Source organism: Thermobia domestica, chromosome 4 (assembly GCF_964235325.1).
Source record: "Thermobia domestica chromosome 4, izTheDome1.hap1.1, whole genome shotgun sequence".
NCBI classification, from domain to species: domain Eukaryota; kingdom Metazoa; phylum Arthropoda; class Insecta; order Zygentoma; family Lepismatidae; genus Thermobia; species Thermobia domestica.
In genome coordinates, this window is record NC_137457.1 from 290583544 (window position 1) to 290599066 (window position 15523).

The window sequence follows — 15523 nt, forward strand, 5'->3', positions numbered from 1 at the left end:
TCAAACCCACTAGTAATCGGAGTTGCTCAAAAAGCTACAAAGGTCCGTTTCACTTTGAAAGAAATTGCTGTATTCATTGATGATGCAGGTCCAAAAATGTCATTCTCCGAACTGTCTCCTTCTTTGGTTGAAACATGGACCCAGCTGTTAGATTATGTTAGCAACAAACTCCTATTATTTCACAGCACCTGTGATTGCGCTCCGAGGACTCATTTCTGTTAGTGAGAGGCCGCGGTGGCTCAGTGGTGGAGCGTTCACCTCTGGTGCTTGGGGTCCCGGGTTCGATCCCAGCCCCCGCCAAGTGAAATTTGTGGTGGACACACACTGTGTGCGTTGGTTTTCTCGGGGTTCTCCCGTTTCCTCGCACTTTCTTCATTCCACCATTTCATTCATTACTTATCATCACCGTCTCCTTTAGCCCAACTGGCATAACCGTGGGACGTAAAACTCAAAAGATTTCATTTCATGTTTTTCATTTCTGTTAGTGATTACGTGAACTGTTTAGTGAACACGTTTATCCTATTGCCTAGTTGTCTCAGTCCAGTGATGCAATTTATCAAGTTAATAATGCGCCAGTTGAATCAGGTGGATCTGTTTGTGCATTGTTTTACAAACATGGAGCAGCTTACACGTTAGCTTCACCCCGTACGTCAGTATTATTGAACATTTATAGTCTATTCCCAAGCTCGAACTCCGGTTTAGGTATATTCCATTCTTGCTCACTGAAAGGAGTGCTGCGGGGCGTGAGAATTATAGACTATTCCTCTTGAAGTAAGTATTAACTTCTGTGCCTTTTTTCCATAAGGAATTAGGAGTAAAATGCAAAATAACGGTTGTCCACGTCGTAGTAAACAGATAAACTTCGTTTCCATAATTTGTTTTCTATATTTTGATAATCTGTGTAGAAGTGTTTTAATCATATTTTCGAACTTGCACAGCGAACTACTTAGTCGTCGACTACGAAACTTGCTGTTTGATGGCAGTTTGAAAACTGTTAACAAACAATTTATTCTGATTCTCCGTAGCTACGTACTTACGCAATTCTACACCTATACACATATCTCAATTTCCGCATACAGGTTTTCCGTGATACAAAGTAGATAAATTACTATCTCCACGCATATAGTGATTACATAAACGTTTAATTCAATATTACTCAAGTAATCATGTGTAAACTTAAGCAGTCAAATATCTGCATTATTGAATCTGCTACTTTATGCAGCAGTTAAAATTTTTGCGTTTCTGTGAATTGTAATGGCGGTTACAACACACTTTTAATGTTTGAGTATATTCTGAATTTGAAGTGGAAATCTCAGAAGACAATGCCATATTAAGTATGAGAATTAATATTGTATACTAAAGAATATTAATATTTTGTAGATTAAGAATTGACACCAGAGTTCGTATTATATACTTTAGGCTAATTATTTGCTTGTTGTGTGTACCTTTCTTTCCATGACAATTTATTACCTAAATATATATCTGAACTTTACTGTACAAGTATACACACAGCATTTGATTCGTATTTACCTACACTAGTTGGAATTGTGTGCGAAAATCGGTATTTGACGGACGTAGTATTATCTGTATATAGCTTAAAAATCTATTGCATAACTTTAAATAGATTCTTGCAGAATTTTATACATTCCTAAGTCACACTAAGTGTTATTTCAGCATCAAATATATATTATCCTTTTCTGTATTCATTAAGATTAAAGAAGAACGAGCGTTGGTTTTAGAGTCGACTTTCTGAAAAATTTAGTTGATTGCTTATTGGAATTCATGTATGATACTTTCCATTGTTTCATATGAAGACATTGTATGTGTGGTTTACGATTACATAAATATGATTTGAATCGTTATAAAGCAGCTTTCCTAATACCACATTAAAAGTTTGCAAACGAGTTATATATTATATTCTACACATTTAGCGTGGAAGGTTTAGAAACATAAAGTGAGTACATAGGATTTCAGATTTTGATATATATATATCTCTTGAGTTTACGTGATTCAAAAATTATCTTGTTTATTGCCAAAAGTTAGCAATCGTTTACATGTTTATTTCTTCTTTACACAGTTATTTTTTCAATATCTTTTGAAAGCCATCAACGTTTTTTATCTCACACTCTAATCATTCTGATATCATATCCATTCCAAAGTCGGACATCACGATCACACAATATTAGTCACATGATTTCGATTGATACTCGATGGAAGAGCACTTATCTCTGGTCACATACTCATTTTAACTTACTTTCACGTCAGGCATCACGCTCATATAGTTGGAACTCTCGTTGACTCAAATTCAAGCATATAAAGTAAGCGTAATGTTAAGTGAGAATGAATTCAGGTTGGTTAATCATGGATTCCTTATAAGTGCCAACGCCATATGTTCAGATCGTTTAGTTCTGAATATTGCCATGTACACGACTTGAGAAGAAAATTCTTTTACGTTAGATGTTTCTCGAACGTTATGAAAAAGTCGGATATTGTATAATGATGATTTTGCTTAAAATGTAACGATTAGCGTTAACTTGTTCGAACTGGGTTTTAAAGACACAAATCCTAGAGGCCACGAAGGAGATACCACAAAATATTGCTCACGGTAACAGGTAAAACTACAAAATATTGCCCATGGTAACTGGTAAAGACATTTGCTAGTATAAAAACAAAATATCAGACGGTATTTGTGTGTTCGTCTTAATTAAATGTATCAATGTATGCAAATTAAAATCTCCGTTTAGTTCTGAAAATTTATTTATTGTAGCTGGGAAATTAATAAACATAAATTAAATTACGCTTATGTTTCGTAGAGTGTATAAGTTAAAGATCAAATGTATCATTTCAGCTATCTCTGTAAGTCAAAATTTTTACATATAGAGATTTGTCCATGATTTCAATGATTACAGGAGAAGTTTGGTGGTTATTTTTTTGACATTTCGTCATAGAAAAGAGAAAAAAAATTAAGTTTCGGTAAAGCTAAGCATCTTTTATTTTTTTCTGATTTTCATAGGTGGCGTTGCATGGAATCTTGTAGCTAAATGACGAAGAGTAACAATGAACTGAATTTTTAACTATATTGACCATTCGTTGTACATATATTGAAACAATACTATCTACAATAATGGAAGACGAATATAAAACAGGCCGCGAAATATGTTCAGTTTTTATCAAAGTTGAAAATAACGATTCTTATATTGAGGATGAATCGCTGGAAATGAATGACGTTGTATCCACAGAAGTAGAAAATGAAGTGTTTCCAGTATTCACAGATAAGAATATAAAGCATGGAAGCTTAAATTGTGCACCGATTTCAAATGAAGCAAAATCAGGTTTATCTACCGAGCATATATCCACTGAAATAAAAACTGAGGCGTTGCCAAAATTCAGAGATGACGGTACAATAAGCCATGGAAGTGTCACGAATACTTCCCTTCCCAATGAGTCAGAGCTAGATATATGTAACCAGCGAAATCAAGAGCCTTTTACTAGACAAAATATAGCATATGTAAATGTATGTGATAAAGATTTAAAAGTCGATGAACCTGATATATGTGGTATTGCAAGTGAAATATTTTCAAGCAATATAACAGAACAGAATGCAGAACATTCAACAAGCGACTACAAACTCCAAAGGTAATAATTTTATTATACTTTATAACAATCTATAATTTGTTATGATAGAAAGAAAATTTCCATTTCTTTATAGTTTATTTTTCCTTTCTTTCTCTATTTTAAAAAATCACATCCTTGAGGTCTTAAATATAACTAAAATAAATTTCTAAGTTCAGATTTTATAAATTTTACCGCATATCTTTCAACGTTTCTAACATTATTTCCTATGATTTTTTTATATTTTAGAAGTTACGTATATAGAAGATATATATATATCAAACGGCGAATCAGTATGCTCTTCGTTTATGTAGTTGTAATTCAATCGGTTTGGAAATATTAACCCTTGAGTATAAATTCTAATAATAGTTGCGGTCTCACTTTAAGCTGTGTGTTTCGTCCAATACAGCTTTACAGCAAAAATTGGGGAATCAGTCATCAAATTATACTTCTCTGTCTCTTAAATATCATATAAGTTGAAATGTGTTTAAGTATTCATGCCAATATGCACTGTGAATCTTGTGTATTCTAACATACATCTTCGAAACTTTAATAAGTATACCAGTAAACTGTAACAGGTGATTCTTCACATCAAAAGAAGAGAAAATTTAATATGAGCTAAAAGGAAAATGCATAGTGTCAGGGCCAAGGCTGTACAAAATAGTGCAAAAGCTAAATTTCAACACCATTTCAAATTCCAGAAATCGTGGAATGGCGGTCCACATGGGCATAAGTTTACATACGCAATACAAAGAGACACATATCATCAATGTGCAATAATTGTCCAAGGAATTTCCGATAGGTATAATTCCCAGATATACTCGCAACAAAATTATGAGATATGCTCCGATTTCAATACTTTAAGTACGCAAAGTTAAACCTTGAAAACAGTGAATAGAGAAAAATTTGACGATAAGTTTGAAGTGTTAGGGAGCGTTAGCATCACTGCCCATCGTGCTCGTAATAAGTCGGCGGCAAAGTTGTATTTGATGCTTATATGTAAAGGAAACGTGAAATACACCTTAACAAAATATTCGAACCGTGGAACTGGTAGCTTACTTTAAGCTCCCTTGAAAGTAGAGTATATCTGAAAATTCTATTGAAAGCAAGCCTGAAAATTACATTTCGTAGGAATTCCCTTGCACGCCCATTACACATTGATGAAATATATATTTTTGGTTTTCATATGTATGGCATCGTTTACGTAGATACGGACTTGTCCCACGGTTTCTCAAATTCAAAATATCACGTGCTGAAATTGAGCTTCCCCACTAGCTTTGGACACCTAACTTTAAAACTGCAATTTTCCCTAAAGATACATAGGAAGAATTTTTTCTATTTTCTTGTGTGGAATCACCTATTTCAGTTTGTCAGTATAGTTCGTTAAGAGGCTTTCTTTCTCTCTCTCTCGCTATATATATATTTAAAACCCCTTCCTCATTAAGATACGTATTTCAATGAAAATGTTCTGATAAAAATACAGGAGATACTGTACATACTATATTTTTCGCATAAATTTTGAAACATCGTACCACCACAGAATACGCTCAGCACTGAAACTGAGTCCTAAAAAAAAAAAACTTGGAGTAATTTTTATGAAATCATATCGGTGAATTTAACTGTTTTCTCGACTTCAAAAGCTATGATTCTACAATAATTTGTCATTTCTGGCATTATAGTTTGACACCTTGCCCTTCTCAGAAGGTGAGGTTAAACTTGGACTTAAACGGCAGTGGAAGCGTGACTATTCACTTCATCGACACCGAAGGCTATAGATTGCACACTAATCACTAATACAAAGCGTTTTGAATTTAGTTTACGCATAACCAATTACAACTCCCACACCGTGCGGTGTCTTTCCGCACTGTATTTTATTTTTCAAATTGTAAGTCATATAGCTTCCAGTTTTGTTACAACTACTTTAAAGTTCCACTAGAATATCCATCCAAATATATAATATTTATGTGAGAAATGCTTTCGACTTTATATTTTTCCAATCGAGCTGACATTTTCTTCCCTCAACTTGGTCTTAAATGTATCAGAGATTGTCATTTAGCAGCTTAGCGACACCGAAAGCTATGTACTCGACACTAATATGGATCATTTGAGACATTTTTCACACCTCAACCTTTTTTCGATGGTGGGTGATCTTAGATTTCAACGCCATTGTGAGTGTGATTATTGATCTCACCGACACCGAAAACTATGGATTAGGGACTAATATCGGTCATTTCCGACTGCTTTTACAATTTAGCTTTTCCCACACCTAGGGGTGGTAATGGGAGCTAAACGTGGAAATAAACGGCATCCGGAGTGTCACTTCTCGTCTCAGCACCTCGAAAAATAGAATCGATTCTAATATAGGTAATTTTCTATTATTTTACACGTTGCCTGTTTTCAATTTCCCTAGAGATGCTAGGACCTTCATTCTCACTGCGGACTGATCACTTACCAAGTATCAGCACTGTCACCAATCAACTTAGCAATCCCGAAAACTACGGATTTCACACTAATATCGGTCGTTTTGTATTATATTTACATGTCACCGTTTCCTACTAGAGTTGCTGATGGTGACCGAAAGTGTCATGAGTGTCACTATTCTTCTCAGCGACCCCGATAATGTGAATTCGAGAACATATTACTTTCTAGTTTTGCGAATGCAAGGCAAAAATAAACAATTTACTTGCCTTTTAACTATAACCGCAATTTTGAGATACCTTAGAATCTTTCAAATATTTACACACCACAGTGCAGACCAAAAAAGTATTAATAAATAAATTAGAGTGCCACTCCAAGATCTGATATATCTGAAGTGTAGATTTTGCGTTTCATTGACGCAAACCGTTACTAAATGAGACTCCTGCTAGTTTTTTTCTTTCACATTCTAGAAAATGATAAAAAGCAATAACTCACAAGCATAATTGTTACCTACCTAGTTATTTCTTTTTATATTTAGAATTATCAGGAAAATATTCATAATCTTTACAGTACTCATCCTAATATTAATAATTTTATTTTTTTCCTTTTAACTCATTACTACAATTCTATGTATCGCATAATATTTATGGTGATTATTTGTTGTTGTTTTATATAATATTGGCAGAGTGTTTTCTGTAAATTCCATGAGAATAAAATATAAATTTGCTTTATTCTAACTGCATTTCCTAAAAGAATATAGCTAGATGCACTGCGCCATTTTAACTTCCACTCTTACAACTGTAATGATTTACATTTTTGAGTGTATTGGTATTTTCCTCTCCTTAGTACGTGTTTTATGCTTATTTTCATGGTTTTCACGATATTACTATCATTGTTAGTTTGTTTCACAATGAATGAATTTATATATATTCCTATAACAAACATAATATCGTGTCATTTATTTTCTAAGTGAGTTCATGGTATTGAGGTATTGTGAGCTCACAGTAAGTGCAGTAATATATCTTTGCTGTACTTGAGAGATTTGGTTTCTAATTCCCTATTTTGAAATTAAGACTATCCATTTCGTGCTCAAGATTTACATTCAAGTTTTTCTACTTCAATTTGATTATGTTCGAGATGGTCTGCTTTCTTAAAATATATCAATTAATCTCTGTTACAACATTCTCAATCGTAGCTCTATTAAATTCGTTTCTCATCTATTCTTCGTATTGACACAGTTTCTTTTGGTTGTTTCCATTCGTTTGAAACTGACGTTTGAAATGTCGAGTCGCGTCACACTTGTGCTGAATGCTTTCGATTTACTCTAGCAATACTTGCTCTTGTTTGTTAGTGCGAGTCACCTGAATTATGTTTTATCTACTTTTCTGCCTATCTCAGAAACATTCGGGTTATTCGTATTAATAGCATGCGCGTTAATCTACACCCTTGATGATACGTTATTTTAAAGTTCGAGACTTCGTGTTTAATTCTGAATGATTTCCTTTATATTTGCAACTTCGCTTTAGTATTTCCATACATTCTTTCTGGACGCTTTACATGAATCCTTCTAACTTATCTACTTTACTCTTACATTTCTGAATCCCTCTCTACTTTCGGTAATTTGAGCCTACACTAATTTTGTTTCCTGGTTCAGTTTCTCGAAAATTTGATTCCCTGTTTTCTCATTTCGGCCTGTCTCTGAATTAATACATAAATTAGTTAATTTATTAATACATACTGTGGAGACGTAGAAAAGTTACCTAGGTATAATTGTAAAAATTAAGACCTTTATAATATGCTGACTGAAAACAGACCTTTTTTAATGAAGGCCTTGATTAAAGGAAATTATCTTACAAAGTTTTTTTTTTTCGAAATCTAATTTTGTAACTAAATGTTAAAATCACAACAGAAAATAGAAATGCAGTTTCCAATGAGTCTGAAAAATCTTAGTTCTGCAGAGTAATGCTGCATTCGGCCTTGACCAAGACCTAATTCAGGCAGTTAGAAATCGTTATCCTGCAAAATTTCTGATAATATCCGATACAAAGTTATGTTTTACTCGATAGCAAATTGAAAATCTATGTTCCTGTGTAGTGGATGCTCATTAGTCTTTAGAAACAATAAAATCTCCATAACTTAAACGCTGAAACAGTCCGGATTCTGCATGTATATAGAACATTTCTTGAAAAGAATGTAGTCTATAATAACTGGGAGGAATACAATCACATCCAGGTACTTGGAAATAGGTAGGATGTTGCCTAATACTTGGCCATACATCCAGAAAGGAAAAGGTATTTCCATGATCCCCGATCAGAGCCTTAGGGACATAGTAGGTTGATACCTTATACCAGGTCCAGACCTTGGTTGCACTTTCTTCTAGATTTTGGCTGTCCTTATAGAAATTTAATCCAACTGAACCGCTACTATATCTCGTTCAAAACGACTGGGCTAGTCCGAATCAAAGGAATTGAGTTTTACTTCAATACTTAGTCAGTTACCAAATGAATAGTGTATTACAATAAGAGTTGGGCCAAAGGAACTAATTTTCTACGGTCAGATCTGGAGTGTCAAGTGTATTCTCCTATTAAACTACTAAACTACTAAAACGGAGATTGGAACCAGGGATTAGCCGTGCGGATCCAATTGTCCACTCGTAGAAGTGCAATGTATCAAGTGTGTAACCATGAGCAAAAACCCGATTAGTTGATCCAAATCAGGATTAGAAATGAATACAAAACTGTATACGACATGGAAGTTCAGAGATCTCTATGCGTTATACGTCAATCCTTTGAAGTTGACGAAGTCTACAATATTTTCTATTGAAGCACGTTAATTGGTTTGGCTCGGTACTAGAAACGAAATTACAAGAGTAAAATCTCGTTATCGTGCATCGGTCACTATGATCTTGCTAAGGTCTGTGGTTCCAAGTCGTCATGTCGTTAGTTCGATCCTAGCCCGCGCAAGTGAACTTTGTGGTGGACAAACACCGTGCGAGTGGGTTTTTTCGGCGTTCTTCCACTACCTTCAATCCAGCATTTCATTCATATCTCATCATCACTGCCTCCTTTAGCTTAGCCGGCATAACCGTGATACGTAAAAGTTAAAGATTTCATTTCGAAGTCGTCATGAAAGAAATGTACACCTTGTCTCAAAAAGGTTGAGCGCATTTTTTATTGCTGTTCCGAGACAAAAATTTTCTATCCAACTTCGGGTATCTTCGGGAAAAAGTAAACCAGGTTCCACGTTGGTACCCCACGTTGGCACGTTGGTACTCCAATCTAATCTTTACAATCGGGAAAAAGTTTGCAGATGTGTTTTTCTTCTTTTAAATATAACAAGACTTGTTACCAAGTGTAGAAAAACAGCAACGTTGATTGAAATTCTTAATAATACAATATTTCGAAACTTTGTATTAATATCAGCACATGCTTGTTTGTCATTTAGCCCTCCATACGGAATGGAACATTTAGATACGTAAACGAATCTTTCCATATGTAAAATAATGCTGAAAGTTAAGACAGAACGTATGTCTCGTCTGAGTACTAAAATTGAAGTGAAAATATTTGGTCTAGGAATTAATTCGTGCGGTTGGTACGCACACATTGAAGCTGTAGTACAAACACAAAATACATAAATACCTTAAGAAAAATATTGTCCATCGCTAGCCACCACTTTCGCCCATCTGTCAGGCAATGTACGGATTCCGTGGCGAAAGAAGTCCTCATCCTTGGAAGCGATCCAGTCAGAGACCCATGTTTCGATATCTTCTGAAGAAGTAAACCGCTGTCCAATCAAATCGTTGTTCATGCAATCGAACAAGTAGTAGTCCGAAGGAGCAACGTCTGGTGAATACGGCGGGTGGGGTAAAACTTCCCATCCGACATTTTCTAAATAGGTTTTGACCGGTTTTGCGACATGTGGGCGAGCGTTATCATGTTGAACAATATGTTTATCATGTCTGTTCTCCCATTCTGGTCGTGCTCTGGCCAGAGCTTGCTTCAAACGCATTAATTGTCGTCGATAACGTTCTCCATTCATAGTTTCACCCGGTTGCAGCAGCTCATAGTACACCACACCTTTCATATCCCACCATATGCACAGCATAACCTTTGCACAGTGAATATCTCGTTTTGGTTGTGATGGACCTGGTTCACCTGGTTTCACCCAGGCCTTTTTTCGTTTAGGGTTCTCGTAATGGATCCACTTCTCATCACCCGTAATAATTCGATGCAGAAACCCCTTTCTGCTCTGTCGTTGAAGCAGCAATTCGCAAATGGTTTTTCGTCTTTCAACGTCTCTGTCTTTCAATTCATGTGGAACCCAATGTGACATCTTTTGAATCATTCCCATGGCTTTCAAGCGTTTGGAGACTGTTGTTTGATCAACGCCTAATGCTGCTGCAAGTTGTTCCTGCGTTTGACACGAATCCTGCTCGAGCAATGCTGTCAATTCTTCGTCTTGAAATTTTTTTGGCTGTCCAGCTCGCTCTTGGTCTGCCAAGCCGAAATCACCACTTCTAAACCGTGCAAACCACTTCTGACACGTTCGCTCAGCTAGAGCATGGTCACCATACACTTCCACCAAAATACGATGACTTTCAGTCGCACTTTTCTGCATGTTAAAGTAATGCAGCAGGACACCCCGCAAAAACACTTTATCAGGCACAAATTGCGCCATGTTCACTTAACTACAAACTGGTGTTGTTGACGCTTTAATCCACTGCCCTATACTACGAACGATACGCGATGACAGGGGTTTGCAACACATGTGTGGATACACGGAACTGTGGGACGCTCCGTTCGTTGCGCCATCTCTTGTCCACCCGCACGAATTAATTCCTAGACCAAATAGAACAAAAACACCGTTTGCAGTGGATATAAATGTCATAATTATCTACAGAGCTGCTATCCATCGCTAGAAGCACCTTGCCAAGAGTGCTTGTGTTAGCTCAGCGGTAAGCCGTTGGATTTCAAAAATGGTAAGGTTGTGAGTTCGATTTCCATCTGAGTCAATGCTTTTTTATGAAATTCTATTTTCCGCAATATATGAAAAATTATATAAAATAATTGCATTAAAATACATCAGTTGCGTATATATATAACATATAATTATTGCAGAACATAGTGACTATTATGTTTAAAATATTAACATCTGATGTAGGTATTCACAGCACGTTGGTACTCTATATGTGAATGTTAAATAAGAAAAAGAAATTAAGAAAATAATATCATAGCAATAAATAGATTATATATCTTATTTATTTGCAGCTATTTGTCATATGGAGGTTACTTCTCAATTTTCTCATTACAACCTTACGGTTTGAAATCCAACAGCTTACTCCTGAGCTAACAAAAGAACTCTTTGAAAGATGCTTCTAGCGATATATAGCGGCTCTTTAGATAATTATGACATTCATATCACTGCAAACGCTGTTTTTGCTCTACCTTGACTTTTATTTTAGTACTCAGGCGAGATTTATGTTCTATATCTTAACTTTCACCATTCTTTTACATATGGAAAGATTCGTTTACGTATCTAAATGTTCCATCACGTATGGAGAGCTAAATGACAAACAAGCATTTGCTGACATTAATACAAAATTTCGAAATAGAGTATCATTAAGTATTTCAATCAATGTTGCTTTTTTTTCTACACTTGGTAACAAGTCATATTATATTTAAAAGATGAAAAACACATCTGCAAAATTTTTCCGATTACAAAGGTTGGCTTCGAGGTTCGAACTTGCTTTACTTTTTTCCGAAGATACCCGAAGTTGGACTTAGAAAATGTTTGCCTCAAAACAGCAATAAAGAATGCGCTCAACCTTTTTGAGACAAGGTGTACCAGCGGATGTATCTTATAGAAGGAACAATTACTTCATAAATATGTGTAAGTTGCTAACCCAGAGCTCGGTGCAATGAACTACATGTCTTATTACAATTGTTCTATGTTGTAATTATATAACTGTAATGGAAGGATAAAAAGTATGTAACTATAATTTTAACGAATATTAAGTTCACAACAGAGATTACGTTTCATAAATCCACCGTTTAAAAAGGATTTCTTGAACAGTAGACACAGAAATTCATTACTAAAGACAAAACCAACATACTTGTAAGGACGTCTAACACCACCACCTCTACTACTACTGCTAGTACTACTACTATTACTACTACTACTACTACTAATAATAATAATAATAATAATAATAATACAAATGGTAGCATCTATTTATGGACCTCAGTGTTGTAATACGTGAAGGCCAAAAGAAGAAAGGATTGTATATCATAATCAAGATAGTTCAGGTTGTATCATCAGTCAAAATTAAAGAATTAACGAACTCGTTGAAAGTGAGGTTTGCTGCATACACATAGAGGATTAGAAAAGAACGAAAGTTAGTAAGTACGAATAAGACTGTTAAATATTATTCGTATGCGACAGTCAAAAATAGTGTGGAAACTTGAGGGTATTGTATTAAATAATATGCTTTGTGGTGATGAAAAATCTTATATTCTTTGTTCTTTGTTTATTTCGGTTCTTAATATCCCTTTCTGTACGCAGCTGGTAAAAAATTGCACTTGCAGTTTTTGTTCAGTAACAAATTCAGCTCTCTTAGGAAATCAAACCCGTATCGCGCCGACTTTGCATACTCTAACTATATAATGAGTTTGTTCTAATAATGATATTTATAAGATTGAAACTAATACACGTGTAATAAGTAGTTACTAAATTAAAACGGATATGTTATAATCTTTAATAACTACTGCTCAAAAGTAATCAGTTCCTGTAAGTTGACCACTTTCCAGTGGAACCGATGGTGGTCAACATAAAGAGGTATCAATATCTTAACAAACGATATTTGTTTGACAGTTTTTGTCGTTTCGGCATTAAGTTTGTTACTTTTCACATGAGAAGTTTAAGTGTGATTAGGCTACCAGAAGGTGACTAAGTAAGGAATATATATATAAAACGTCCACCCTATATACGCTTTTATAACTTAAACTAATGAACAATGTATGCTGAAATTTGTGTCATGCAAATGTCAGCACGGAGAAATAGTATACTTTGCTAGATTTGTCAGGTGTTAACGCATTTCAAATCTACATATCATCGAAAGCTTACAATATTTTGTCTATTATTCAGTCACAAACTAAAGGCACTACATATCACAAACATAAAAATTTTGGTGGTCTCTACAGCAGTAATGACGCAGGTAGTGAAAAAGGATACAATACACTTTCGCATTACAATACTTTACTGAATAATGCTTTGGTCATAGTAAGACGGTTTCAATGAACACCTACTAAATTTAGAGATTGAAAATTTGACTTTTTCAAAAGCCTTCATTTTACAAACTTCTTATGTAAGTACCTCGTGGAATTACATAGTTTTCGTTAGCTGTGGAGATTCAAATGCTTTGCAAGAATTTGATATCTAATTCCATTCTAAAGACTGTTACAGACAGTTGAAATTGCAACTCTTCTTAAAATTGTGTTATGTCGAGAAAATATTGTATTTATTGCAAATCTACACAAAATTGTGTTACTTCGAGAAAATATTGTATTTACATTTACCGGAACGTATTGTAATGTCATAGGAGCGAAGTAAATAAACATTATTTCTATTAAGTTTCTTTTCTAGGCAACGTATCTTTCTGTATATTTTTCTATGTCTCTTGAATAATTTGAGATATCAAATTGCTGTAAGTGGCATGAAGATCTTCTTGATTATTGAAAAGTATCTACGTAATAGAATGTGATCTTTAAGAAAAGTCAAAATGTTTTGAATTCCTTGTAATTTCGTTTCTTTTTCTTCGAAATACATCATATGTTGACAGTAGTATTCGATTTTAAGGTACTTGACATGTGCATTACCCTGTTTGTCTCACGTAGCTGTCAGAGAACTATCCAAAGGGTGGTTGTTTTTTAAATTTTTCATACTAAAGCGTTTTTAGTTTCCAATTCTGCATGTAAGTGTGTTAAGTTTTATATATAATTATCCCTACCAATATTTGCACGGTACAGAATTTCAGATTTCTTTTTCAATTTTTAGAAAGTTACGAGAGAGTATCAATATAAATGATTAACTATAGATAGATATATTACAAGCAAGTATACTTATTGTTTGTACCGTCAAACAGTGAATAGCTTTCCCTTCTAATTTAGTGTATAGCGCTTACCTTTACTGTACATGATCCGTGGGTCAATTTGCGGTGGAATGCTATTCAAATTTGAATATATTTCGATGATTTGGAATTAAATTTAATCTATAGGTCCACCTCTCATACAGATCCATACTGACAAAATATTCTAAATTATGTCAATGGTACTATCTTCATAAAAAAAAATCAGTTACAAACAATTTCCAAAAAGAGACCGAGTTTTCTCAAAATTTGAGCATAACACGTAAAATATTATTGTGGACAAATACTAATGCTAGATTTCTCTGCTAAGAAGTAATGAACAAACGCCAAGATTAAGCAAATTCCTGAATGGCAAATTCTTCGGAATATGAATCTAAGTTTTTCCAATCTTCAACATTCTATTCTTAGTTTAGATACAAAGAAAAATACAGAGGACAGTATTTTAAAAAATAATTCTCGTCTGATCTACAAAAAGTCTTAAAATTATATAAGTAGGACGTTTTAATGTTACCACTATGTCCTTAGATTTGTGCAAAATCGAGTTAAAGAGCAAGAAGCTACTATTGCCTATAATGTTTTGCAGCAATCGACTGGCTAAAGTGAAATTCTCTTTCGTCTTCCGTTTATTGACTTTCACAATATAGCAAGATGAGCTAAGAATTGAGATATTACATATAATGTGGAATACATAAAATGTGCCATTTAATTTGTTTTAGTTGTTCAAACTATGTGGGTAGATTTAGTATTAATATCGCCGGAATCAAATAGCTAGAATAAGGCCAGTTTCTTGCATAGGTCAGCCGCGAAGCTAACGGGAAATAAGTAATTGCGTAACCTATAGGAAGACACAGGTGCCATACGGTCACATCCGAAAATCCAACTTAACAAGTTTAACTGTATTTCAGACAGAGATATTGCTTAAAATATAAGACAATGTTAGTAATATACGTAAAATTTTTAGTCATTTGAATGTACGTTTATATATATATATATATATATATATATATATATATATATTTAGGAATGATTGTTACATTCAGATAATATATTCGTGATAAGTGACTTATGCAGCATTTCATTGCTTTGAACCTACTTGCTTGTTTCTAAATAGATTATACGAGCTTTGAATTTTGGCCCATGGTTTAAATCTTTCCGAAATATATTCAGTATTTGCTGGAAGGCAAACGTCGCCAGAACATTATTTCACAGGATTTCTTCAATTCCAAAAATGTTCATATGGTCCGGAGAATTTTTCAGCATTTCATAGCATTCAAGGTTTCTTTTCGATCTACGTCTGTCTACACATGATTACTTATTTTCATGTGAAAAAGCACCAGATACATATGTGTA

General features: G+C 34.4%; 2 protein-coding genes across 2 annotated transcripts in view; both read left to right on the plus strand.

The window, feature by feature from the left end:
• Nucleotides 1–15523, plus strand: part of LOC145683163 (uncharacterized) — a 104523-nt gene that overhangs the window by 87558 nt on the left and 1442 nt on the right. The window contains exon 5 of the mRNA XM_081754528.1: nucleotides 3070–3636. Coding sequence (XP_081610654.1) covers nucleotides 3070–3636 — 567 coding nt within the window. The remainder of the gene's footprint in view (nucleotides 1–3069; nucleotides 3637–15523) is intronic.
• Nucleotides 1–15523, plus strand: part of LOC145684158 (uncharacterized) — a 71056-nt gene that overhangs the window by 5237 nt on the left and 50296 nt on the right. The gene's annotated exons all lie outside the window — the stretch shown is intronic.